The 26,856-nt window shown below is 46.3% G+C and overlaps 1 protein-coding gene and 1 pseudogene across 2 annotated transcripts in view; one reads left to right on the forward strand and one right to left on the reverse strand.

Moving 5' to 3' along the window:
- The first annotated feature begins 4,395 nt into the window (after nucleotides 1-4,395).
- Nucleotides 4,396-26,856, forward strand: part of ABCA4 (ATP binding cassette subfamily A member 4) — a 57,029-nt gene continuing 34,568 nt past the window's right edge. Inside the window, exons 1-13 of one of the 2 annotated variants that reach the window (XM_015145360.3) lie at nucleotides 4,396-4,485; nucleotides 6,187-6,361; nucleotides 8,581-8,712; nucleotides 9,872-10,011; nucleotides 10,450-10,587; nucleotides 11,952-12,145; nucleotides 13,825-13,909; nucleotides 16,598-16,803; nucleotides 17,159-17,207; nucleotides 21,887-22,134; nucleotides 22,790-22,914; nucleotides 23,383-23,481; nucleotides 24,275-24,461. In XM_015145360.3, the coding sequence (XP_015000846.3) occupies nucleotides 8,681-8,712; nucleotides 9,872-10,011; nucleotides 10,450-10,587; nucleotides 11,952-12,145; nucleotides 13,825-13,909; nucleotides 16,598-16,803; nucleotides 17,159-17,207; nucleotides 21,887-22,134; nucleotides 22,790-22,914; nucleotides 23,383-23,481; nucleotides 24,275-24,461 (1,503 nt within the window). In that variant the 5' untranslated portion in view covers nucleotides 4,396-4,485; nucleotides 6,187-6,361; nucleotides 8,581-8,680. Of the gene's footprint in view, nucleotides 4,486-6,186; nucleotides 6,362-8,580; nucleotides 8,713-9,871; nucleotides 10,012-10,449; nucleotides 10,588-11,951; nucleotides 12,146-13,618; nucleotides 13,910-16,597; nucleotides 16,804-17,158; nucleotides 17,208-21,886; nucleotides 22,135-22,789; nucleotides 22,915-23,382; nucleotides 23,482-24,274; nucleotides 24,462-26,856 lie in introns of those variants that run through there. The other variant, XM_077952840.1, reaches the window with a different exon arrangement.
- LOC708800 (large ribosomal subunit protein eL21 pseudogene) lies at nucleotides 12,727-13,248 on the reverse strand (annotated as a pseudogene).

A 26,856-nucleotide genomic window follows, 5' to 3' on the forward strand; every position in this document is an offset into this window, starting at 1 on the left:
AGCAACCCAGAAGCCCTCCAAATCTTGTTGTTCAAGAGTTTTCATAACCCTGTCTCCAGCTCCCTACTCCCCTACTGGAGGTTGGGGGTTGGGACTGAAAGTTCCATTCTTCACATGTCTGGAGGTCGAGGGTTGGGACTGAAAGTTCCATTCTTCACATGTCTGGAGGTCGAGGGTTGGGACTGAAAGTTCCATTCTTCACATGGGTGGTCTTTCTGGCGACCAGTCCCAAGAAACTGCAGCTATCTTGGGGCTCTACCCTGAGTCACATCATTAGCATAAACTCAGATGTGGTAGAGGAAGGGGCTCATTATGAATAAAAAAAGACACTCCTTTCTGCCAGGAAATTCCAAGGGTTTTAGGAGATCTGTGCCCTGCACAGGAGCTGGGAACAAAGACCAAGTATATTTTGTATTATGTCACAGACCCCAACATATCTTTTTGGAGGGAGACCAAATTCAACCCATGACGGTGACTTTGAACAAGACACTTGAACTTAGTCTGTTTTTTCTATCCTACTAGACTGTTGGAAAGAAATATAATAGATGAAAATTAGTTGATTAAAATTGAAATTTGTGCATAATTCAAAAGTTTTATTTTAGCCAAGCTAAACCTTTCATTTATTCACCAGCTATTTACTGAGCAGCACATGTGTGTGAGGCTCAGCAGGGCCAAGTTCCGGGAATAGAGCAGTGGAGATAAAGATCCAGACCTGCCCCGAGGAATAGACAGTTCAATGGCAGCAAAGGCCATGAAACATATGGCAACTCTTAAAAAAAGCTGAGACCATGATTCTACAAAGTCAACATTTTGTAGGGAGCAGAACTTTCAAAGAGAACTGGACTAGAAATTTGGGGGTCTTTTTCTTGGAACCCTGGTGGATCCAGCAGAATGAGGGGTGGAGGTGTAGAGTTAAAAACAGTGACATTAGAACTAGATTACCTGTGTTGGAATTCCTACATTTCTGTTTAACTCTCTGTGACCAGGGGCAACTATCTGTGACCAGGGGTTGATGGCTCAAGCTCCGTGTGCCTCAGTTTCCTTTCTCACAAGAATAATATTACTACCTACCTCCTGGGATTGTTTTGAGGTTTAAATTATTTAACACATGGAAAGCACTCACAGCAATGCCTGCCACAGAAAGAATATCCAGTACATGTTAGTGATGATCACCATTATTATTATCTGACTCCTGGAAAAGGACTTGATTTAATAATCTCATGAAACATTTTTTTGGAAAACTAATGTCAACCAAGATTATTGGTCTTGCTGTTGCTTATAACACCCCAAAAACATGACCGTGTGGATAAAAATATGTTGGAAGGAGAAGTCTTTCTAGGAGCCTGAGAATAGCCGTGTAATGATAACTACAAATATCTGTAGTTACAATTTGAGGTAGATAAACTCTGGATCTTATAGAACTGCGGTAAGGTAGGATAGGGAGACTCCTTCGACCTTCTCTGTTTATTTGTTTTTATTTTTAGGAGACTATGGAACCCCGCTTCCTTGGTACTTTCTTCTGCAAGAGTCGTATTGGCTTGGCGGTGAAGGTGAGTCCTTTAAAACACAAATCTGAATGTTTGAAATCAGCTCCTTGGGCTCTGTGCAGGATGCACATGGGTCACAGAGGTGGCCCTCTATGTAAACGGTGTGATTCCTGATGAGTCAGCTGCCTTCTGGGACTCTGCCCCTTGATAGGCATTGCAGCGTCTGGGAGCCCACCTTTCACGAGTCGCTGGGCCCTGTGTGATCATGAATGGCTGATCATGGATAAAGCCCTGTGTCCTGGACACTTTGTCCAGTAGACTAAATTGCCCTATTTAAAAAAGGCCAAGCCACTTCAGGGTTCAAAGAACTTTTGCAGCTTTTCAGTATAAAGCAGAAATCCAGGGAATCATGAAGGAACCTTTGCATTCGTGTCCCACTGCCTTCCTCGTGCCTTTTCATTCTTCTCTGCCTTTTCCAAATATAAGTAAGTTTATTCTCCCAAGATGCAGATGCCTCCTAGGGCTGAGGCAGAGCTGTTGATCTTCACCGTAATGCCTCAGATTCTCCTGGTGTTGATCTTTCTTAGGGGTGGGGAAGAAGGCTGAAAGGGCATTTGCCCACAACACATCTTAGGTAAAAGGCGCCTTTACTACTGAACCAAACAGGAGGCCTAACTAGAGAAAGTTCTAGAAGCAGGGAAAAACAGACTCTTTTGTGAGGTTTGAGAAAGCAAAGAAATTCCAGAGTGTGAGCGGGGGGCTCCCCTAGAGCTGGGAGGCTCTGCAAGCGAAGGAAGTACTCTCCCATCTGTTTGTTGCTCACCTACCTGTTCTTTACTTTGTATTATTGGGCCTGGGCCAGGACTTATCCTGTAAGCACTGAGATTGATGTTTGTTTTCTCTAGGGGATTAGTCTAGGGCCTTTAAAAGGCTTGGCCAGGTTTTTTTGTTTTTTTTTTTTTTTTCTTTTGTTTTTTTGCTTTTGTTTTCACAGGGTCAAACCAACAGCACTTTAACAGCTCAGGATTTTTTCATTGTATTGGCTTATTCATCTTGTCTACCTGTAAACTTGTTAATTGTTTACTATAATAAAATTATCATATAATAAATGAAAAATTTCAACACAGGGGTGTATTCCTAGAATGTTTTTAATGTCAATGAATATCAGGGCTTGTGGGCATTTTTTTTTTCTCTACAATCCCAACAGATACTCTGCCTCTTAAGAAAAAAAGAAGTCATAAGAAAAATATGCTCCTTCAAAAGTGAATCACAAATATGTTTGCCAACGGGAGGCAAATATTTTTCACCTGTCTCATAGGCTGGACTGAAATGGATTTCGAAAACTCTCCAAAACCAGAAAAGAGCTGAGGGTCTCTACCCAACCTCCCTCCTTTCACAGATTAAAAAATAAAAAATGGAGCCCAGGAGACAGCCAGTATCTTCCCCCATTGGTCACTTGGGACAAAATCTGGAACTTGCACATATATTGCCTGGCAGGAAACTCATTCTAGTGATTAAACTCTTTAAGAGGATGTTTCCTCTTGCTATTTCATTACCTATTTGTGCAGTTTGATAGCTAGTAAAGTGATCAAGGGAACCGTGGGGCATAGATTCAAAAGTCCTTCAGGCAAGAGAGCCAGACTCCGCCTCAAAAAAAAAAAAAAAAGTCCTTCAGGAAGCAGAAGTAGAAGAACAGTACTAGAGGCGGCAGGTCCCTGACCACCAGGCCCACTACCTGCCGCTCCAGCACACTTCCTGCACGTTTTCAGAGGGCAGGGGACAGAGGGCCCTGGGTGGCTGTTGCATTGAGAAATCTCGCCCTGCTCTTGTGTGTGCACTTGAGGCCGAGAGCCCTTGGATGCTTGGTGACAGTGGTTTCCTCCTGTCCCTGCCTTCCTGTCTGGCAGACCGACTGGTCCTTCTGCTTCTCTTCCCCTTCCAGGATGTACTGATGTCTTTTTAAACCAAATGCCAAGTTTGCCAAAAAGTGTCTGTGTGTGTGTGTGTCTGTGTGTGTGTGTGCAATGTGTGTGTTTATACCACACTTCACAATTTGTCCAGGCTTGTATTAATACCATCACCAGGCTCAACCCTGGTGTTAATTCCAAGATACTTAAATGCCCATCTAGGTGAATTTCTCAGGTAAACCATTTCTCAAGCTGTAGTTTAAGCTGGCTGGCCGTCATAGCACTTTGAATAGACTTTGTTTATGTTTTTGTTTTTTGAGACAGAGTCTCACTCTGTTGCCCAGGCTGGAGTGCAGTGGCGCTATCTTGGCTCACTGCAACCTCCGCCTCCCGGGTTCAAGTGATTCTCCTGCCTCAGCCTCCTGAGTAGCTGGGATCACAGGTGAGCACCACCACACCCGGCTAATTTTTTTATTTTTAGTAGATACGGGATTTCACCATGTTGGTCAGACTGGTCTCAAACTCCTGACCTTGTGATCTGCCGGCCTTGGCCTCCCAAAGTGCTGGGATTACAGGGGTGAGCCACCACATCTGGCCCCTGAATAGACTTTTACTCAAGGTTCGCCATGACTTTCACATGTTTTGGATTGGAGTAAAATGGACCAGTGATGGGCTAAAGAAAATTAACTCATTTCAAATTCAAAACTGGTTTTCTTAATTTTTTAAAAATCACAATTTCTGAAACTGTGGGCTCCTCCTGGCACCTTGAGAGGAGGAGGTGAAGCTCTCCAAGTCTGAAGCTCCTGTTACAAATCTTCCTCTGGGACTGGCAAAGATTGTGCGATCATGCTTGAGTACCTCACAGCCCTAAAGCAGGTCAGAGGCTGGCTAGGAAACTCATTTGCTCCCCGTACCTCTCCCCGTACCTCTCCCCTCCTTTCCTGCCTTTGCTGGTTCTCAGCTCCCGGAGGTAGAGTAACAGTGGCTTCTGATTGGTGCAGGGTGTTCAACCAGAGAAGAAAGAGCCCTGGAAAAGACCGAGCCCCTAACAGAGGAAACGGAGGATCCGGAACACCCAGAAGGAATACACGGTAAAACCCCAATAAAGAATGCACAGCAGAGGCGAGGAAAAGGCTCTAAGCACTGCAGAGGGCCAGAGCAAAACATCTCATGGCAAGGGTGGAAAGAAGCCCAGGAAACTGACTCTCTCTGTTAACAAGTGTTAAACCAGATCGCTTCTCAGAGGTCCATCTGCATGTGTGTGGAATGAATGGTTCAGCCCAGACATTAGCGCATATTTCCTGGAGAAAGCAAATACCAACTATGTAGTGTGCCTGTGCCCTTGTTAGGCAAATCCCAAGTGGGTTGCACAAATGTGCTGACTTCCGAGGATTTAGCAAGAACAATAACTTTAGTCACTGGGACTTAAAGCGGATATGAGCTATAAGGAAAGACAAAAATAAATGCTTCTGTGTCCAGGGGGAAAGAGACTGCAGGGGAGCTGACTACACTTCACTTACGGCTTACAAATCTAGAAGGCCATTCATTGAAACCATCAGAAGCCTTTCCTGACAGTGGAAGTTACCTAATAATCCCTAAACTGATGACCCAGGTTTACAAGTTGTGTTTTTCCTGGCTTTTGCTGCCCTCATCTTCTCTCTTAAACTAGTTCTGTATTTTTCCCAAGGCTTTTCATTCCCTAAGCATATGCATTTCTCTGTGGCCAAAATGCTCTGGGTTTAGACAGGCAGCACAGCCCCCGGGCTCTGCCTGACAGGGCAGGAGAGGGTCTGGCTTTTATCCCTCCAGCCCACCACTGCCCACTGTAGTACACCATGCCTCTGGGCAGATCCTCCTCCCACAGTGGAAAGTCGAGGCTGAAATCAGGAGGCTGGGGACTGATTCCACCTCAGTTGCAGGCAAGGCCAGGTGGCACAGACAGAAGAAACAGTGGAATTTCTCCCCCTAGGGAAACAAATGCTTAGAGCTACAGTAGTAAGATGACAAATTAAGCTGTGCCATATAGGGTGAAATGAAGCAGTGAGAGACGGGAGGTCAGGGAGAAGTGAGAGCACTAGGTGAGGGTCTGCAGTGGAGGGCGCATGGGAGGAGGAAGGAGGGGAGTGGGATTTGAGGGATGGTGATGGGGAAGCGTGGACTGCCCTACCCACCTAATTGGAAAACTCTGGGAGTTCTGAGGAGCAAGAAGCCTTAGTCAAAGTCAACTCAAAGATTCAAGCCAAGGTGACTAGGAGAATGGCGGTCCAGAAAAGGTCATGGGAGAGTCTGAAAGCAGATGTTGTTTTGGGAAGATGAAGAGCCTAAGCCGCTTCCAGAAATTCATGAGGAAATGCCCCATGGACTGTTGGCAATGAGGGCCTAGGACCAAGGTTGAGCTTGGGGCCAACTCTCCCTATAGACAGTGAGTGCACTCTGATGAGCGTGGGCTCTGGGTTCAAATGCCGACTCTGCCACTCATGCCTATGTGTCCTTAATAGGAGAGTTGATGTCTCTGTGTCTGAGGTTTCCTCGGCTATGGAAATGTGCCTAATAAATGTTTACACCTTAGGACTGTTATGAAAGTACATTGAGGTAATTTGTGTAAAGCAGTTGAAGCAGTGCCTAGCATATAGGAGGTGCTATATAAATGTTTGATGCTATTATTACTATTATTATTCTGCAGTCTACAGGGGCAGGTGATGTTACAGGCAGAAGACAAGGTCTGGAGAAAAAGTCCTGGGGCCGTGTAATTAGGCATTATGTTTACATCATGTTCATTATTTTCCTCCAAGACTCCTTCTTTGAACGTGAGCATCCAGGGTGGGTTCCTGGGGTATGTGTGAAGAATCTGGTGAAGATTTTTGAGCCCTATGGCCGGCCAGCTGTGGACCGTCTGAACATCACCTTCTACGAGAACCAGATCACCGCATTCCTCGGCCACAATGGAGCAGGGAAAACCACCACCTTGTGAGTCTTCCAGCAGAGAAGCTGGCTGCCGTGCTAGCCTGTCATTTCCTGGCTTAGTCTTTCCCTGTCAGCGGCTGTCTCCTCTTTCCCACAAAGTTTAGTGACAAATATTTGTGGCCCAAGAATGTGTAAAAGCTTGCTGCAGTATTCAAAGCTCACTCATATGTATTCTCTTGAGGGGGAGGTAGAATAAGTTTATTGCCCCTTTTGTGTGCTGGGGAAGTGGACATTCATTCAGAGAGTTGAAGTGACTTTCCTGAGGCCACCGAGTTGTCATGGCTCAGTGGGGGCAAAAGCCAGGCACTGCGGTTGCCTCTTGTTTCTCACACCTTGAGTCTTTCCCCCATCCCAACAGTCCATGGTGGTGATCAAGTCATGGCCACTGTCACCACGTGCACGGAAGCTATAGAATCCTGCTATTTCCCTATTTCCTTTCTCTTTTCTTTGCTTTCTTTTTTTTTTTTTTTTTTTTTTTTTTTTTGAGACAGTGTCTCACTCCATTATCCATGCTGGAGTGCAGTGGTGAGTGCAGTGGTGCGATCTTGGCTCACTGCAACCTCCACCTCCCAGGATCAAGCGATTCTCCCACCTCAGCCTCCCAAGTTGGTGGGACTACAGGTGCATACCACCACACCCAGCTAATTTTTGTATCTTTTTTTTTTTTTTTTTTTTTTTTTTTTTTTAGTAGAGACAGGGTTTCACCATGTTGGCCAGGCTGGTCTCAAACTCCTGACCTCAGGTGAACTGCCCACTTCAGCTTCCCAAAGTGCTGGGATTACAGGCATGAGCCACCACACCAGGCAGAGTCCTGCTATTTTCAAGGAAAATTCCTTTTCCTGCCAATCATTAGGCAGGCTTCAACATCAGCTGATGAGGGTTAGTGGTAGTTCTGGAGAAAGTAAAAAAAAAAAAAAAAAAATCAGTCTCTAGAGGGGCCTGTGGAGTAACCGCCTGGCAACAGAAGGTCAGGGCACGGAAGGCGAAGGGCTCTGCGTGGACCTGTCAGCTCCGCAGGCGTCCCACTGTCCTCCAAGGGACCCGAGCGCCATCTGCTGAGAGGAGAACAGGGCCCGCCATGGTTTCCCAAGAAGCAGCAGACATGGACCTCGCAGGGGGCAGTGAACCCACGTGACACAGTCTTCACGTCCTTTGGAGAACCCCAGGAAGGAACAGCAGTGTGTACACCCTGTGATGGAATGTTCTCTAGGGCGGTTCAGTGTGAATGGAATGTGCGGCCGGTGCCATTCTATTTGGTTCTGTTTCCCTCTAGTGGTTGATCCGCGGAGATTTCAGCTTCTCCATCAGGACAAGTTCAGATAGCCTGAGATGGTATCAGAACTCAGGGACAGAGCTGGGTGTGGTGGTCCTGCATCCATCTGATGTCTCTCCGTGCTAACTGATACGGTCAGAGAGCTGGAAGCAAAGTCCAGCACCCCAGGGCTCCGCAAAGGCAAACACATTACTTCATCAGCTGCTGACATGCAACTTCCCCTGGGGGTTAAAACAGTGTTTAATACTAACAGTAATCATATTTTTGAGTTTTACTTTATGCTGGCTCTGTTCTAATGTTGTAAGTGTATTAACTAATTTAAGCCTTACAACAACCTAGGGACATGGGAGTCATAGTTCCCATTAAAAAAAAAAAAAAAAATGCCCACCGTTGCTCTTGGGCTTTTTATGTTTTGGATCCAAAGCTAATACTGATGGTGGTAATTCCCATGCCTGGCTTCCATCAGTTAATCAACAAATGCCTAGGACTGCTTAGTTATCGCCTTCATCAAGACCTTACCCAGCTTTATGATGATGACACCTGGCTTTTCAATAGCCATGACTGCTCACCCAAGAGGCAAAGCCTTGAGTCATGCACCAAACACCTTTTATTGATCCTCTCCAACACCAGGCTCCGTGATGGCTGAGCTGGGGATACCTGTGACTGCACATGAACATTCTGAGGCTGGGAATCCCAGAGGCCCTCAGCGTTGGCCTGGGAGCCCCAGGAAATAAGTAGCAGAGAAGGATGGCCGAGATGGCCCTCTGCATTAGGGCCTGGATGCACACGCTGGTGCTAAGGGGGCCCCACAGCTAATAGCAGTTTGGGTTTGATTGACAGCTCAGGCAGGAATCCAGTGAGAGTTCTCACTGAACACGGTGTGGGGCGGCCCTCCTAAGGCATGTTGCTAAAGGCCATCTCTTCTGCCACTGACTCCTGTGTTCCGCAGGTCCATCCTGACGGGTCTGTTGCCACCAACCTCTGGGACTGTGCTCGTTGGGGGAAGGGACATTGAAACCAGCCTGGATGCAATCCGGCAGAGCCTTGGCATGTGTCCACAGCACAACATCCTGTTCCACCAGTAAGCAACGCAGGAACTGAGACCTCCCCATCCCGTCTCCTCACCTCTGCCCCCAGCACACTTTTCTAGAGCCCAGCTCAGGGGTGCTGGGCCTGGGCACAGGCAGAGATACAGACTCTTATTTGGTTTCCCCTGTGTTTAAGGTCCTTTGTCCTACTTGTAGTGAGAATTGTCCCTCAGAATATGGGACTCTGGCTCTGCTGCTCAGAGCTGAGGGCTCCCCCCTCAGAAGGGTGAGGCTGCCTTCACTCTGACAGAGCAGCTGATTGATCCCCTAGCCCCTTCTGCAGCCCTGAAGTACTTCCTTTCAAGGGACCAAAGACAGGAGGACCACTGTTCCTTTTTCCTGTGTAAGCCACGGCATGAAAGGCAAACTTTTCAGGGGGCTTTTCAGTTACTTTTTTCCCCCAATAAGGTATCTTTTATTTCTTATCTTAAGAAGCTATGCGTAGTCATTGTGAAAGAAAAAAAAGGAAGGGAGGAAGGAAGGGAGGGAGGGAGGAAGAAAAGGAAGGAAGTAAGAAAGGAAGGAAGGAGGAAGAAGGAAGGAAGGAAGGAGTGAAGGAAAAAAGAAAGGGAGAGAGGGAGGGGATGAAGGGAGGGGAGGGAAGGGAAGAAAAGGGAAGGGGAAGGAGGAAGGAAAGGGAAGGAGGGAGGAAGGAAATATAGGTAAACAAAAAATCGAAAATAAAAGTCACCTGTAATTTCACTACTCAGAGATAACCACTGTTAACATATTGGTATATAATTTTTTAGAACTTTCTCCTATACATGTATAGATAGATAAACACATATACTTTAAAATCATAAAGAATAGTAAAACTATGCATACAATTTTATAACCTGACATTTTTTTCAAAAAAGGATTGCTTTTTTAAACATAAGATATCATGAACATCTTTCATGTCATTACATATTCTTCTATAAAATAATATTTAATATTTACAGACTATTCCATTGTATGAATGAACCATGTAAGCCATCCTCTTATTAGCTATTTAAGCAGGGTCTGCTATTTTTGTTTTGTATCATAAACACCACTGCAGTGAGCATCTTGATTGCTAAATCAAGAATACTTGTCCTCAATTATTTCTGTAAGATCGGCTGCTAGAAGTGGAAGTGCTGAGCCATTGCTTTTCTTGTTGTCCCGTCCTCCTAGCCTCACGGTGGCTGAGCACATACTGTTCTATGCCCAGCTGAAAGGAAAGTCCTGGGAGGAGGCCCAGCTGGAGATGGAGGCCATGTTGGAGGACACAGGTCTCCACCACAAGCGGAATGAAGAGGCTCAGGATCTATCAGGTGCTGGGAGTTGGATGGAGACAGGGCCACAGATGGCAAATCCATGACTTCCCAGTGCACCCAGGAGGCAGGGGAGGCTTGGAGCAGGAGAGCTTCTAAGGGTGGGAACACCTCTGTGAAGTTACCCCAAAAAATCTAAAAGCAGCCCCCAGAGCATTATCCCTGCAGAGCAGTGTCTCACAGCAGCCTGGGTTTTATTTGTCCTGAAGTTGATGTGTTTGAACAGTCTTCAAAGGGTCTGATCCAAGGAGGCGATGGTTGCCCTTTCTGCATTTACAAAGCCTCAACAGTATTAGGGCTTTGAACGCTATGAACATCTAAGAGGCAGCATCAAACCGCTGCTGGATTAGGGTGCCCCCACAATGCCACTGGCCCTGGGCCTTTCTCATCCCCACCCTCCACAGTCCCTTAACTCTCCCATCCTTCTTGTGCCTCCAGGTGGCATGCAGAGAAAGCTGTCAGTCGCCATTGCCTTTGTGGGAGATGCCAAGGTGGTGATTCTGGACGAACCCACCTCTGGGGTGGACCCTTACTCAAGACGCTCGATCTGGGACCTGCTCCTGAAGTATCGCTCAGGTAACAGCCACTGCTCAGTCTCCTGGGCTCTCACTGTGGCTCTACCTGTGGTACCCACTCTCTCACCTGGCATAGCTGAGTACAGGAACCACCATGGCTACACTTAGAAGGGGGTTTGTCAGTGACTTGGTGAATCTAAGTTCCAACTAAAGCCCCCTGAGGTTTTTAAAAACATAAACAGGGAATCATTGATGAGGCAACCTACTTCCAAAAATATTTCAGAAAATTCTCTCGACCTGCAGCCCTTCTGTCTGGAATGATGGATGCTACTCTAGGTGAAAGTCCTCTCTGACCATGGGGACCCAGGTCACCTGCAAACATACCTAGAAGCTCCATAGCTGTCAGATGACCACTTAGGACCAGTGTGAAGGTGACCTGGTGGCATTCGGTGCTCCAGAGGATGGCCGCAGATGGAAGTGGCTCCTCTGTCATGGCACCTCTCAGACAAGGGGCTCAGATTGGAAGACATAGCAGGCAGAGCTGAGTGCCCATAGAGGTTAATAGCATGGTTCAACCCCATGATCGAGCCAGAGCTTTCCCCTCACTCTACTCACACAGCATTGCCCTGTGCCTTTCTCTGAGGGTTTGTCATCCTGGAATCTTCATTGCTGTTTTCTTCTTCAAATTTTTTTTTTTTTTTTTTTTTTTTTTTTTTTTTTTTTTTTTTTTGTGAGACAGAGTCTCGCTCTGTCGCCCAGGCTGGAGTGCAGTGGTATGATCTCCACTCACTGCAAGCTCCGCCTCCCAGGTTCACACCATTCTCCTGCCTCAGCCTCCCGAGTAGCTGGGACTACAGGCGCCTGCCACCACGCCCGGCTAATGGTTTTTGTATTTTTGGTAGAGATGGGGTTTCACCGTGTTAGCCAGGATGGTCTTGATCTCCTGACCTCAGATGATCTGCCCACCTCGGCTTCCCAAAGTGCTGGGATTACAGGCGTGAGCCACCGCATCTGGCCTGCTGTTTCCTTTTAATGACATCTCCAGTTAGGGAGAGTATGCACGTCTGTGTTCTTTATGAAGATTATAAATCCAAAGCTTAATGATCCAGAAAATGTACGTATGAAACTCACTAGATGCTGACCATAATACATAAGCCCCTAATATGGAGATTTATTTGAATCAGGTCCTATGCTGGATGCAGAGACACTGTGTGTGGCAATGCCTTACAGTGTGTAGGATGCTATGAAATGTTAGTTATTATTGTTCTAATATCCTGGAATTTGCTGCTGAATTAGTTCCCTTGGATTTTTTTTAGTTAACTCCTGATTTTTGCAACTATGTAGCTAGGAAATTGCTGTACACCCTTTACCAACCACACCTAACCCAGGGCAGGGCTGGTGATTGCCCTGGCCCCTACCTTGCAGGCAGAACCATCATCATGTCAACTCACCATATGGACGAGGCCGACCTCCTTGGGGATCGCATTGCCATCATTGCCCAGGGAAGGCTCTACTGCTCAGGCACCCCGCTTTTCCTGAAGAACTGCTTTGGCACGGGCTTGTACTTAACCTTGGTGCGCAAGATGAAAAACATCCAGAGCCAAAGGAAAGGCAGTGAGGTAGGTGTCTGCCCAGGGAAGGACCCTGGCCTGGGTGAGAAGGAGCACACAGCACGGGGCTACCACTCCAGACAGGGCTACTCACACAGGCTCTCGTCATCAGAATCGGTGTCTTTGTTCTGGGACCATTTGCAGAAGATTTCAATGAACATATTCTGAAGCCTTCTCCTACAGAGATGCTTTAGCCAAAATGAAACAACTAGCTTTAAATGGTCTGCAATTATTACATGCCAGATTACACACCAGGATCCCAAGCTTCAGATGTGGTTTGGTGCAACGTAGAAGTGAGTGTCTTATTTTGTAAGGTTAGGCTGTTTTAAGAGCAATTGGTTAAACTTCGTTCTTTTTTCATTTCAACATTCATATTCCCTAATTAAACCTGAATTTCAGTGGTAAGTGAAGGCTAAGAGGAGGCCTCCTTGGGTGCTATAACATAAAAATGATGAAGCCAAAATATACCAACCAACGGAGACCACTTCAGCATATCAGGAGACCCAGTTTTATGTCTGTGCTGCCAAGTGGACAAACTGTGTCATCCTAGGCAAATTATTTAATTCCTCCTTATTTTTTTTCCAGTCCAGAGGTCTTTTTTTTTTTTTTTAACACCTAGTATGCCATGAATTCACAGGGAATAGGTTCCAGCAGCTCAGGCTCCTTCCCATTGGTTCTCACAAAGTGTGCTTCTCTGGGTGGAGCAGGCTGGCGCTTCAGTGGAACCCAGGTACCTTTCTCTTTGGCTTCTTTCTTTTTCTGATCATTTTCCTTCATGCGTTTCAGGAAGCCATCTCGGCTCTTAGAGTGCTTAATGTGCTCAATACGCACATTAATTCTCTTGGCAAGAATCTTGCCCTTAACATGTTTGTTTACAACAATGCCAACAGCATGCTGGGTAACATTGTAGACTCTTCCAGTTTTGCCATGGTAACACTTGTGGGGCATTCCTTTTTGAACAGTACCCATTCCCTTGATGTCTACACCTTTCTTATAGATTCACATATACGTGGCCAAAGGAACAACTCCATGTTTTCTAAAAGGCCTAGAGAACACATATCGGCTGCCTCTCCTCTTTCCCTTTGTGTTCATCATTTTGGCGAATTACTGGAAGATGGCGGTTTTGGCTGAAAGGCCCTCCTTATTATTTTTTTTTTTTTTTTCTTCTTCACATGTTAAATGAAGCTGATGACCTCTGCTTCTGCTTCTTAGGGATGTGAAGATAAATGAGATAAAGTATTATAAATGTGCTCTGGGCTTCTTAAGAACAGGCATCGCTCACATTCAAATGGTCACGAATATGACATGGCAACATTATTTATGCCTCTGGTTTAAGTGTCTGGCTGCTGCTGGGGTTTCCTGTTTCCATCCACAGCGAGGGAAGCGCAGAATGTCTCCCACAGGCAGAACCTACAGCTGCCACATAATTGAAGACAAGCCAAAGGGACCCTTGGAGGTTCTGCTGCTCTCTGTGCGTGACTCACACACTCTAGGATAAAATCAAGCGACTACACCCTCAGAATACTCAGATGAATTAACAGATTAAACAGTGAAGAAAAAAATGTGTTGACTACACTTGGCAGTGAGAAATAAATAAAGCAGGCAGTGACAGCAGCCAGCATCAGGGAGAGGCTGTCACTGAAGGGATGTGTATCTTGTCAGTCATCCCGTCCATCTGTCTGTTGCAGGGGACCTGCAGCTGCGCATCTAAGAGTTTCTCCACCACTTGTCCAGCCCACGTCGATGACCTAACTCCAGAACAAGTCCTGGATGGTAAGGACTGGACGGGCCATACTTGGGTTCCTGTCTGGCATCCATCTCCCACTATTGCTGGGTGTGTCCTGTTGTGATGCATTTTAATGGGAGCAAAGAGAACACTGTGTACTTCTCAAGGTCACGCAGTTGTTCTTTCGCTTTGAGCTTCTTTCTCCTCGTCTACCTTCCTTCATTCCCAAAGGGATTTTAAAAGTCATGCCCCTAAGGGCCCTCTCCCTTTAATTAGGAATACACTCTGCTCTTACCCTTAGTAAGCCTTCATTCCTGGGGTCTCCCTGCCCTGGCTCCAGGCCACATTCCTTAGTCTGGGGAGAGCTTCTTTTACATGTGTGACATGGCGCCCTCTAGTGGAAGCATGGTGATGCACGGCTCTTCCAGTGAACTTGTGGAGTCAGATTGCACGTGTGGATGGCAAGTCTGGAAATAGCATACACTCCTATTACACTCCTGATTCTCCCCTCAGCTTCCCAACTTCCCAGTGAGTCTCCCTTTAATTAGGATGCACTGAAGCTCTCAGGGGTGCCCCCATCTCCAGGGAGCTGCAGTAGAGAGGCTATCCCCTCTCTATGTGAGAGAACATGTGAGAAGCAGATTCCCACACAGGAGCAAAACTAAACTTATGTACTGATACAAGTTAATGAATGGGGAAAGTATCTGCTTATCAAAGAAAAAGCAAATTTTTCTATTTAGCACAAACTTTTTCTAAATGTTAAGAATTTACTGACTGAAGTCTGGTGAAGCAAGAGAACCGGACAATATTTGTGTCGTCCGATCATTACAACTGGAGGGAACATGCCCGGAGAGCCGTCGTCACGGTTCATGCACCTGCCTTCTCTTTACACTGAGAGACCCTGTGAGGAACAGAAAACATCTTTTTAGGATGACACTTCCGGGTCTTCCTCCTAGCCTGCCTTCCTGTGGTTATCTATCGCCCCACTCTCTGAATCTTGGTCAAGAAGTTTATATTTGTTTTAAATTAATACTAATATGTTAAGTTACTGTGATTTGCCAAAACTGGCTTGGAAACAAGGCCTGAGTGGCTGAATGATTCTTTTTTTTTTTTCAATTACTTTATTTCTAAATGAAGATTTTCTTTGTATAGAATCGGGATGCCGTGAATGGTGGGAAATGCAGTCCATAGTTAGGTCTCAAATAAGACAGGGAAAATCATTTAATCCTCAGTTAGCTCCTTGAAAGTCTTTTCACTCAAACACACCCACACACCACACACACACTCACGGACCTCCCTCCCAGATGCCCAAAGCCCTGCTGACCTACAGAGCTACTTCTGGAAAGGCTGACACATGCCTAAGACACAATTCCTGGGAATCCAGCAGCTTTGGGTTCAATTTCCTTCCTAAGAGAACAATGAACATGACCCCTGGAGAGCGATTAGGGCAGAGCTGCTTCCGTAACGTAAAGGACTCTCCAGCCTCCGTATGAAGTCACCCCAGAGCTAAAGACAATCAAGTCCAACTTGCAGATTTGACATAAAGCAAGACTTCCAATCCAGCTAGGCAGAAGGATTTTGGTTGAAAGCCATGAAATCCCTTCATATGGATCATTTTTTAAACAACAATAAAAGAAAAGAACCTACTGGGTGTCCTCAAGTCTGAGAGCTGCTTTCTGAGAGTTGTGTTTTGAGTCCTGGAATCCCTCTCCCTTTGACCTGCCTCTCAAGACAATGTGTGAGAGAACTCTCTCTTCGAGTGTATGCAAGTGAGGTTTTTACAGTTAGATTTTTAATTTTAAGGTAATACACACTTGTACACAAAATTCAATTCTGAATGCATACATGTGTCAGATAAACAGTTGATACCTGACACTTGTTCACAGTCCATGATATGCACCCCATATCCTACCCCCTCCCCCAGCTTCTCCCCATGGCTTCTCAACCCCCCTCTGCATTTCCTGTGAGCTGAGGATTCAGTTTTGTTTGTGGAGGCAGGTGCAATCCCAAGAGAAACTGTGCAGTCTTCTGAGAAGTTAGAGCAGGCACGGGTGTGTGATTTAGGGAAGGCGCTTCTCACTCAGCTTGGTCACCGGTTCCAGGTTTGTGTCTTGGGCAAGTCCCCCATAGCTGAGGACAGACCAGAAAAATGAAAACGACTTTGACTTAGCCCTCAAGTTTTCAGTGAATGAGAATGAAAGACAACCATAACTAAGAGATTTCTTACCGAGATGATGTAAATGACAACAATAGCAGCCAGCACTCACCTAGGTGCCAGGTGTTTCTCTAACTGCTTTGTGCAGTTTAACTCATCCGGTCCTCAAAAACAACAATGAAGTGGATACCATTATTTTCCCTTTTTCACAGATGAGGAAACTTGAGTGTGACCCACCCAATGTAACATAGCTTGAGGGGACAGAACGTTTGGTTGAACAGAGGAGGAACTGGCACAGGAAAGTTACATGACTGCACCCCCCGCCTCGCCCCCAGGTTGCACAGCTGGCTAGTGGGGAGGACTCTGCTTCCATTTCCCTCTGCCTCTCAATGGTGATCTCAGGGCCAACTAAGCTAAAAACAGACTTGATGGAGCATCAGTCCTCTGAAAGAGTCACTGCCGAGATACAAAATGCCTCTTCCTCAAAGGGGAGGTGGAGAGGAGTAGGAAACCTGGGTAACCTCACCATCTTCCAGGTTCTGGAAAACAGAGCTGGCATCAGTCTTTTTTCTTGTCCTAGGGGATGTAAATGAGCTGATGGATGTAGTTCTCCACCATGTTCCAGAGGCAAAGCTGGTGGAGTGCATTGGTCAAGAACTTATCTTCCTTCTTCCAAATAAGAATTTCAAGCACAGAGCATATGCTAGCCTTTTCAGAGAGCTGGAGGAAACGCTGGCTGACCTTGGTCTCAGCAGTTTTGGAATTTCTGACACTCCCCTGGAAGAGGTAAAGTAGAGATTCCAGCTGGTTTCTGTCAAGTGCCAGAAGTGGTGGTTCCTTGAAAAAGTCTAACGTTAGAGCAAAGTTGTGTAAAAGCAAAAAGCCATCATTCCTCACCCAAGCATAGCAACTATCTTTATTTTTGGCATACTTCCTGCTTCTCTGTATGCATACATATTTTATGTAGTTGTGGTTACTGTGTGCTTACGTTTTTGCATTTATAGAAGACGATGTTCTTAGATAAAGAGTCATAATGGGTTTTCTTCCCATTATGAAGCAATACCAAACAAAACGGAGCTTGGGTTAGATTTTTCTGAGAGTAGGAATGACTAAATAAAATTCTCTCTTTTTTTCTTGACAGATTTTTCTGAAGGTCACGGAGGATTCTGATTCAGGACCTCTGTTTACGGGTATGGTGCTGGAGACTGTGGCTTGTCCCCTTCCTCTCCCCCCTCCCAAGTTCTATCTTGAAAGTCTAAGGGGCTGGGTGCGGTGGCTCATGCCTGTAATCCCAGCAATTTGAGAGGCTGATGCAGATGGATCACCTGAGTTCGAGACCAGCCTGGCCACGTGGTGAAACCCCGTTTCTACTAAAAATACAAAAGTTAGCTGGGCATGGTGGCGCGCACCTGTAATCCCAGCTACTCAGTAGGCTGAGACAGGAGAATCGCTTGAACCTGGGAGGCAGAGGTTGCAGTGAGCAGAGATTGTGCCACTACACTGCAGCCTGGGTGACAAGAGCAAAATCCGTCTCAAAAAAAAAAAAAAAAAAAAAAAAGTCTAAGGAAAAAGTTATGAAACAACAAAGAAGGCAAATATTCCTCCATAGTATCTGACTCCCCAGTAGTAGGCACTTTGCATCCTAGATGGCTTTGAGTGACAAAGGAATAACAGACTGAGTTAGGTCTGGGTGGGGACACTTTGGATGAATGAGGATTCTTATGGTGGTCAGCTTGGTAGCTCCGTCCCTCAGCTTCTCATGCTGGGTCCCCAGTCCCTTGTTCCTGCCACATCATCGTCCTCATCTCCTCCTGTCATCTCCAGCAGGCCTCTGATCCATCCCTGTCTGCATGAGTGACAGCTGGCAGAGTCCTTAGCGTTTATTAAACACAACTCAGATGCCAGTCTCCTGGCCCCTTTGAGATCAACATAAAATCATTTTGAACCCTTATTTAGTGGTCTATGGGCTTTGAAAACATGGGGACCAAAATTCCTGTGGATTCTAGAAGTCTCCCTTCTACATGTGTCAGCCTGGGCACCAACTAGCTCCTTCCATAAACTTTTAACAAACCCACAGCCACACAAAGCATCTGTGAGTGTAGCAGAGTTTACGGTAGAGGGTGGAGGGTGGGGAGATAGACATGTGACAGGGTTACCTGCCACACAAACAGAAACTACTCCTGATAGAACACGAGGCGTCCATCCACACTGTAAAATCCTCCCCTGGTGCAGGCAAAGCTTTGCAGCGATTTTCCTTTGCTGCCCCTGGGTTCCTAACACCTCCTAAACCGCGAGTTACCTCCTTCTCAGTGTGGCATATTTCAATGTTTTCCTGTTGGAGTGTTTCCTCTTTATGGGGATTCTGGAATCAGCTCTTAAGATAACTTGGTTTTCATCTTTCTTCATAAGTGATCCCAAATATCTATCTACTATGCCTAGAACTACCAATAGACACATATACCAGCCCAGATAGGCTTCAGCCCATCCCAGTACGTCATGTGGTGGCCAAAAGATGTAGTCATCCTGGCAGAGTGGGGGTGGAGCAGGAAGCAGTTCTCTCCAGGAGGCAGGAGCAGTTCACCACATAGCCCAAGTTTCTTTCAAGCTCTGCTGACACAGAAGTTGAATAATCTCAGCTCACCCAAAGTCAAAGACTTATATTAACCAAGACCAGAATGAAAATATGCTAATTTATATCAGAAGCTTTGCTGGATTCAAGAGTTAGGGCCTTGTACCTGTGCCGAATATTCCATCTTGATAAATAGGCCCTCTCAGAATAAATTACACATCAGAGGACTGTTTAGTCAGCATAAGCGTAGAACAGGATATTCCAAAGATACAGTCAAGGGGAGTGGGTAAGAGTGTAGCTTCTGGAGTGAGGCCGACCAAACATCAAACCTGAACTTCATAATTTGCAAACTTACTGGCTTTGGGTAAGTACTTAGCCTCTTTGTACCTGTTTCCCCATCTGCAAAATGGAGATAATAATAGCATCTACTTGTAGCATTGTTGAGAGGATTAAATGAGTTGATGCTTGCCAAGTTATAAAACAGTATACGATCGCTGATTAAAAATTAGCAACTCTAGACTCAAGGTTTACAAACCATCTTTTACCTCAAAGCACTTAACATCCACTGTCTTATCTGATTATCACTGTAATCTCATGAAGCGGGTAGGGCAGGGGTCTGCTGCCTCTGGGGGAACTGAGCTCACAGGTTGGAGGGTTTGCCTAAAGTCACCCAGGCCGCTGGGTCTCACTCTCTGGTCTTGGCTCTCAAATCTGGGATGCTCAATGCCACACTCTCAGCCACTCTTCAGAGGGCTAAGTACATTTATTTTGAATTAACTCAGTCTTAGAGGATGTCACTTTCTGACCTTGTCTCCAGAGTTTAAAGGAACCTGTAGCTGTGCATTGGGGTCACACATTGCGTGGCATGGACAGGGTCTGTGGCTGACTGCCACGGTTACTACTTGAGACCGTCATTACAGCAGTTACTACTGTTACTGCCTGAGAACATCATACAAGACTGAACGAAGGAATGAACATAGAAATGATAACAAAAAACCAAAGTAACTCTTTTAAGGAAAGGCTAGCATCGGGAAGAAGAGAAGAAGAAAAGGTCTTCCTGCTTCTAGTGAGTAAAGGCAACCCCCTAAGCTTCTGCAGCCCGTCGTTATTTACTGGGTAACAAGAGCAAGGCGCAGGAGGTAACGATTGGTCAGCTGCTTAATTGATCACAGGTTCCTATTGTTACTGACAGGTTTCAATTATGCCTAATCATCAGAAACATTTGTGCAGCCTCCAACAAGGGTCAATGCCTCCTCTGAAGGGGTGGCTCACAGTCAGTAACTAGAAAGCAGCAGATAACCAGGGGCAAACTGGCGATTCTGAATAGGCCTGGAACCCTTAGCTCTGGCCATGTCAGTGGGCTCCAGTCAGGATGGAGCCTTCAGGGAGAGATCAAAGCTCAGAGGTTTGAGATGATATCAGCCAGCAAAAAGGAGGGGCAGCAGGGATCCTCCCAGAGGGAGGGCCAGCCATAGCAGACATCAAATCTGAGCCCAGATCAGGAGAAGGAGCCAGCAGAACTGGGGCTCTGGCACCGAGAACCGGCAGAACTTCGCCCCTCTGACTGCAGGTACCAGGGCTGGGGCTGCCACCCGGCCTTCGCATTCCCAGGCCTGGCACATCATAGGTAAATGTAGTTGAAAGGATGACTGAGCTGACCCAATTCCCTTTACAACTGTCCTTGTCCTGGGGGGCTTGAGGAGGGTTAAGGAAGCAGCTAGGGACCAACGAAGTGTCCTCTAGGCTCTCTGTGTCCAGCAATAGTTGTTTGGCAAATGAGCATTAATCAGTGACTATAAACTATAGCTTCAACATAACCGACAATTTGCAATGGTTTCTAGAGCATGCTCCCATGTGTTATCTCATTTAATTTTCAAAACAATCCTGTGAAATGGTCCTTTTTTTTTTTTTTTTTTTTTTTTTTTTGAGATATTGTTTCGCTCTGTCACCCAGGCTGGAGTACAGTGGCCCGATCATAGCTCACTGCAGCCTTGACCTCCTGGGCCAAGGGGTCCTCCCACCTCCACCTCCCAAGTAGCTGGGACTACAGGCCCACACCACCGTGCCTGGCTAATTCCTATTTTAATTGTTTGTGGAGACGGGGTCTCCCTATGTTGTACAGGCTGATCTGAAACTCCTGGGCTCAAGCAATCCTCCCAGCTTGGCCTCCCAAAATGCTGGGATTACAGGCATGAGCCACCATGCCTAACCTCACTTTCATTTTACAGATGAGGAGTCTGAGAAAACTAAGATTTAGGCAGATTGAGTCACTTCCCCAAATTTATGTATCTTGTAAGAATTCGTATTCAAACCTCAGTCCCCGAACTCTTAGTTCATTAATTTTTCTACCACTTCTCAGTATTCTCTAAGAATTCAGAAAGAACCACATTGACTCTGATTTTTCATTTGTTTAAGTGCACAGGTAATAGTTGAATGTATTTTGTTGTTTAAAACTTCATATAATACACAAAAGGCTAAAGTCTCACTTCTCACTTCCTTCCCCCTTTCTATCCAATTCTCCTCCCCAGCTTCTGCTGACAGTCGGCGGGCATTCTTTTAGAGTTTTACAGTTATGTGTGTGTGTGTACATAAGATGTCAGTTTTTGTTTGTGTACGATACATGAATTTTAAACATAAATGTGAATGTATTACACATATTGACCTGCACCTTAGTTTTTTTGTGTGTTTGTTTTGTTTTGTGCTGTGCTGTTTGAGAGGGAGTCTTGCTCTGTTACCCAGGCTGGAGTGCAGTGGTGCAGTCTCGGCTTGTGTAACCTCTGCCTCCTGGGTTCAAGTGATTCTCCTGCCTCAGCCTCCTGAGTAGCTGGGATTACAGGTGCCTGCCACCATGCCTGGCTAATTTTTGTATTTTTGTAGAGAGGGGGTTTCACTATGTAGGTCAAGCTGGTCTCGAACTCCTGACCTCAAATGATGCACCCGCCTCAGGTCCCGAAGTGCTGGGATTACAGGTATGAGCCACCGTGCCCAGCCAGTTTTTTTTTAATTAACTAAGTTACATATTTTAAACCTCTCCATGTCAATGCTTTTAGAGCTATTTCGTTCTCTTTAATGTTCATAGAGAATTTTAAGGCAATTTCAGGTGAATCTATATAATTTCTCTGTATAAGTAATTTACACTGGAAAGTAGACTTTTATAAAGATGATTAAGCTACCAGCCTGGTATTTCATTGCTGACTTAAATGAAGAGAAAAACCAATGCTGTAAGGAAAAAAAAAATGGCATTAGAGATCCAGACCTCACAGGCATCTTCCAAATTATTAATTCAATCTCCCAAAACAGGCGGCGCTCAGCAGAAAAGAGAAAACATCAACCCCCAACACCCCTGCTTGGGTCCCAGAGAGAAGGCCGGACAGACACCCCAGGACTCCAATGTCTGCTCCCCTGGGGCTCCAGCTGCTCACCCAGAGCCAGAGTGCCCAGGCCCACAGCTCAACACAGGGGCACAGCTGGTCCTCCAGCACGTGCAGGCGCTGCTGGTCAAGCGATTCCAACACACCATCCGCAGTCACAAGGACTTCCTGGCACAGGTACTGTTGTCGGTCGGTGTTTAGCTGAGCTCAGTGGCTCCCCTCCCAGCCTTCCCCTCCTCTCCTGAGTGTTCCTGCACACATGGGTTCTAATTCAGCGAGGAGCACCCTCTTTAGATTCTGCCGGCTTTGTTTCCCGCTTTCCAAACCCTTATTTTGATTCTTGGTAACATGAATCTTCTTTGTAAGTTGGACCTCCCTTAGCAAAGAAAATAGAGTAATAGTGAAAATGTTAATATTGTTTTTATTTTTACAGTGAGGGGTAAAGTCATGTTTTCATTCATTGTTGCAGTGACCCTACATATCAAAGTCATTGTCTTCTTTTTTCTTTTAATGTTTTTTTAATTTAGAAAAAGAAGCTCTGGTTCAAAGAACAGCGAGTCATATGACTCACTCTTTGAACTGCCCTTCGACGTCTGGCGGAACACTGGGCTCATTCAGATTCTTCAGTGGCCACCAGAACATTCTATTTTCTTCTGCACATCTTAGCTTTGCGCACCCTGCCTATTATGTTCTCCCAGAAGCCCAACCCTCTCCACCAGGGGCTGATTAGGAGGCTGCAAGATAAATGTTTAAAAGAATGAAGATGTGTGTGCACAAGCGCCTGACGTCTCCATGCCACAGTCATGTTTATTCCACGTCTATTCTCCCACAGATCGTGCTCCCAGCCACTTTTGTGTTTTTGGCTCTGATGCTTTCTATCATTATCCCTCCTTTTGGCGAATACCCTGCCTTGACCCTTCACCCCTGGATGTACGGGCAGCAGTACACCTTCTTCAGGTGCGCAGACTCGGAGTCACCATTCTCCTCCGTGGGTTTGGGGCGCCTGGGTCACACACTGCTTGAAAGGGCCCTGACCTTCCCACTTCACTGGGACCTTCACCAATGAGGGAGGGGTCTTGGGGCTCCCTGCAGAAAGGAACTTAATGTATCTGCCACTGCTTGGAAAGGTGATCCCAGTGGACAGGCAGGCAGGACTGCTTGGGAAGGACGAGCGGGGAAAGGAATGCAAAGCTTGGGTGAGTGGGTTGAAGCGCCATCTTTTTGAGGCATAGGTGACGTGCCATCAGACCACTGCGAGTGTTTGGGCAGCGTACGGCACTCCCAGGAGAGCTAGCGCCATCCCAAGGCAGCATTCAGTGCCTCCAATACATACCTGGCACACAGCAGCTATCCAGTAAAGGCTCTGAGTTGCATGTTGTTGGCACGTGTCTGCTCTGTCCCAGTCACATGTCTCACTCTATCTAGCATGGATGAGCCGGGCAGTGAGCAGCTCACGGTACTTGCAGACGTCCTCCTGAATAAGCCAGGCTTTGGCAACCGCTGCCTGAAGGAAGGGTGGCTTCCGTAAGTCCCTACGCGCCCCTGTCCTAACAAGACTAGCTCCCCTGGGAGGACCCGACGGTGGGGTTCAGGATGGCAGGCACTGGGGAGACCCCACTCAATCCTGCTCCTCTGGTCACTTCCATATCTCTGACCAGCAACCCCCCCACCTCTCCTTCCATACTTGTGTGCGGGGCATCCACTGCCTCCTAGGAGGCCCCCGCATCACTGGACAGCTCTATATTTCTCAGCGTAGAAGTTCTATGTTGAGTTGACAGATGATTCCCCATAACTTATTTGAAAGGCTTCTGAGAGGGGAGGGAGGGAAATGGGGTTATGCTATTGTGTAATTGGGCCTTGAATGGCATGAGTGACATAGTGGCCAGTACCCCGTGATTGTTATGAGTCTGGAGAAGGGAGTTAGCGAGGGCCGTTGACATCCACCAGGAATCCTAAAAGTTCAATATAGTTTTAACTTTTCTCACTCAGTCTTTTTCAAAACTGTCAATAAGGACGAAAATAGACTAATTTCAAATTCCTCTTTTGGTTGCTGTGTCTCTCAACAGCTAGAGCTGTTAGGAGAAAAAAGGGAGATGAATGGTCCACAAGCTAGAGATGTTTATTCCCCAGCCCCACACCTAGTCAGTCAACAAAACCCTAGTTTTGATATTGCTTGAGCAGAAACCAGCCTCCAAGAGAATAAGAAAGGACCTGGGTCTAAAGAGGAGGAGGAAAGGGTTGGGCACTATTTCTTATGCCTAGGGATTCGTCATCAACTTTGGGGCTGATTGTGGAATATTTTCTTGTCTTCCATGAGGGAGTACCCTTGTGGCAATTCAACACCCTGGAAGACTCCTTCTGTGTCCCCAAACATCACCCAGCTGTTCCAGAAGCAGAAATGGACAGAGGCCAACCCTTCGCCGTCCTGCAGGTGCAGCACCAGGGAGAAGCTCACCATGCTGCCAGAGTGCCCCGAGGGCGCCGGGGGCCTCCCACCCCCCCAGGTACCTGACCCCCAAACAACAGGGCCCCAGGTCTGCCTGCCACATGGGGACTAGGAGGAGTCCCTGGTATCTCCTGAGTCTCTCGCAAACTAACATTTCAAACTGGCAGTTGAGTAGGGGACTAAACCAAACTCCCTGCGCCCTCTGGGAGGGGTTCCCCGCAGGGCACTGTGGCTGCCAACTGGAGGAAGCCACTCACCAAAAGCTTCATTTTCCACCAGATACTTCCTATTCCATCTAGGAGAAAAATGTGTTTAAGCACTACAAAAATTATACAAGTCATATCTGCTCATTATATAAAAATTAGAAAACACAGATAAGTTGGAAGGAAAAAAATCATCACTTGGATATAATCACCAATAATGTTTGGTTTGCAGCCACCCAAACAAATTATATTCAAAATATTGTCTTGAAATCTGATTTACTGCATAACTTACTATGAACATGCATCCATGTCAATAAATAGAATCTGCATCATTTTTAATATCTGTATATCATCCCGTTGTTCGAATTTCCTTTTTTTTTTGGAAACAGAGTCTCACTCTGTCACCCAGGTTGGAGTGCAGTGGTACAATCTCGGCTCACTGCAACCTCTGCCTCCCAGGTTCAATTCTCATGCCTCAGCCCCCCGAGTAGCTGGGATTACAAGCATGCACCATCATGCCTGGCTAATTTTTTTGGTAGTTTTAGTAGAGACAGGGTTTTACCATGTTGGCCAGGCTGGTCTTGAACTCCTGGCTTCAAGTGATCTGCCCGCCTCTGCCTCCCAGAGTGCTAGGATTACAAGCGTGAGCCACCGCACCTGGCCTAAACTGATCTCCCATTATTGGCCACTTAGGTTTTTTAGTTTTCACCATTATAAGCAATGCTATGACGTACATTCAAATGCAAATGTATTTACACACTTATTAACAGTCTTAATTAAGAAGCTCTCCATATGCTGTGTCTCTAACATCTGCAGGTATGTACACAAATACATGTGCAACCAGCGTCCGTCTTTTGCAGGGACATTAGTGATCTTGGCTCTGAGCAGCACCCTGTCCTGGGAGTTCTAAAGTCCAGAACAGATTACAGTGAGCATCTCCTGGGGGATTTAGAGACATTGAAGAAGGCTGTGTCCCTGGTTGATAATGGGCTTCCCAGTTGACTTGCCAGGGCTGGGCCTTAGACAGCCCTGTCCAGTGATTTGTCAATGAATAAACAGTTCCCAAAGAGGCTGTGAGTGTGGTGGGACAGCACAGGTATGGGACACGGAGAGCCCTGGGTGGGCTACTTGACCTCTCTGAACCTTAATTTTATCACCTGTGAATTGGGAATAACTGCTTATTTCATAATATTATTATGAGGATTTAATGAAATCATATGGGCAAGGAATTATTTAGAATTAGATTCAACTTAAGTGATGACAACCCTAAACTAACAGTGGATAAAACAAGACACAACTTGTTCCTCACTCATCTAAAAGTCTACATGGATGGTGCATGATGTTCTATTCTGTTTCTCCTCCACACTAAATGGCCTCAGCCCCATCAGCCAATGTGGCAGGAGCTGTCTTCTAGGCAGCGGAATGGAAGAAGGATGAAGCAAAACAGAGGGCAGAGTGTGCACATGTGCTATGTTTAGGGAAGGTTTTCTGAAGCTCCCACATAGCACTTCCACTTACAGACCCAAGAAAAAAGCCTGTGGCTAAGGCAGCAGGGAGGAGCAAATAATGGGAGCAACTAGATTTTGCCACCGCACCTATCACAATCTGGCTTATAAATGGTGTTATACCAAGAACACCCAATCCCTGCTCTTTTTATATTCTAAAGCATGTATCTTTATATTTCTTAAGCAATATATTCTCTCTTTGAATCACAGCTCATTTGCTGCATCATAGGGATTCCAAACGAAGGACCCGAGGAGCTTGTCTCAGTCCTCTGTGCCCCAAGAGGAAGCTTTGCTTGTTTGCTTTGTTGTCAGTGCTCTGGGCCCCTGTGGCTGCCTCCACTCAAAACCCTCCAGCCTCAGGACATCAAGGCTGTCATATTGTACCCTGAGCTCTTGGCCAGGGCGAGGGAGGGGAGGCCAAGCCTACCTACACGGTGTTTCATTTCCTAAATGAATCCTTACTTCCACGCTGTCCGTGCAGCTTAGAAACTTATTTTCAGTAGTGTTGGTCCTTGGTCCCTGGACAAAATGTTACAGCCAAAGTTCTGGAAAAAGGCAAGCCAAAGTTCCTGCTGCAATTTTCTTTCACTTCTGCATTCCCTCACTATTATACATGCCTTCTCTTGGAACAAAACTGAATGCCACGAATATGCACAGGAGCAACACGCGCGCTCTCTCTCTCTCTTTCTCTCTCTGTCACTCTTTCTCTCTTTCCTTCTCTGTCTCTCTCACTCTCTCTCTCTTA

Source organism: Macaca mulatta, chromosome 1 (genome assembly GCF_049350105.2).
Source record: "Macaca mulatta isolate MMU2019108-1 chromosome 1, T2T-MMU8v2.0, whole genome shotgun sequence".
Lineage (NCBI taxonomy): Eukaryota > Metazoa > Chordata > Mammalia > Primates > Cercopithecidae > Macaca > Macaca mulatta.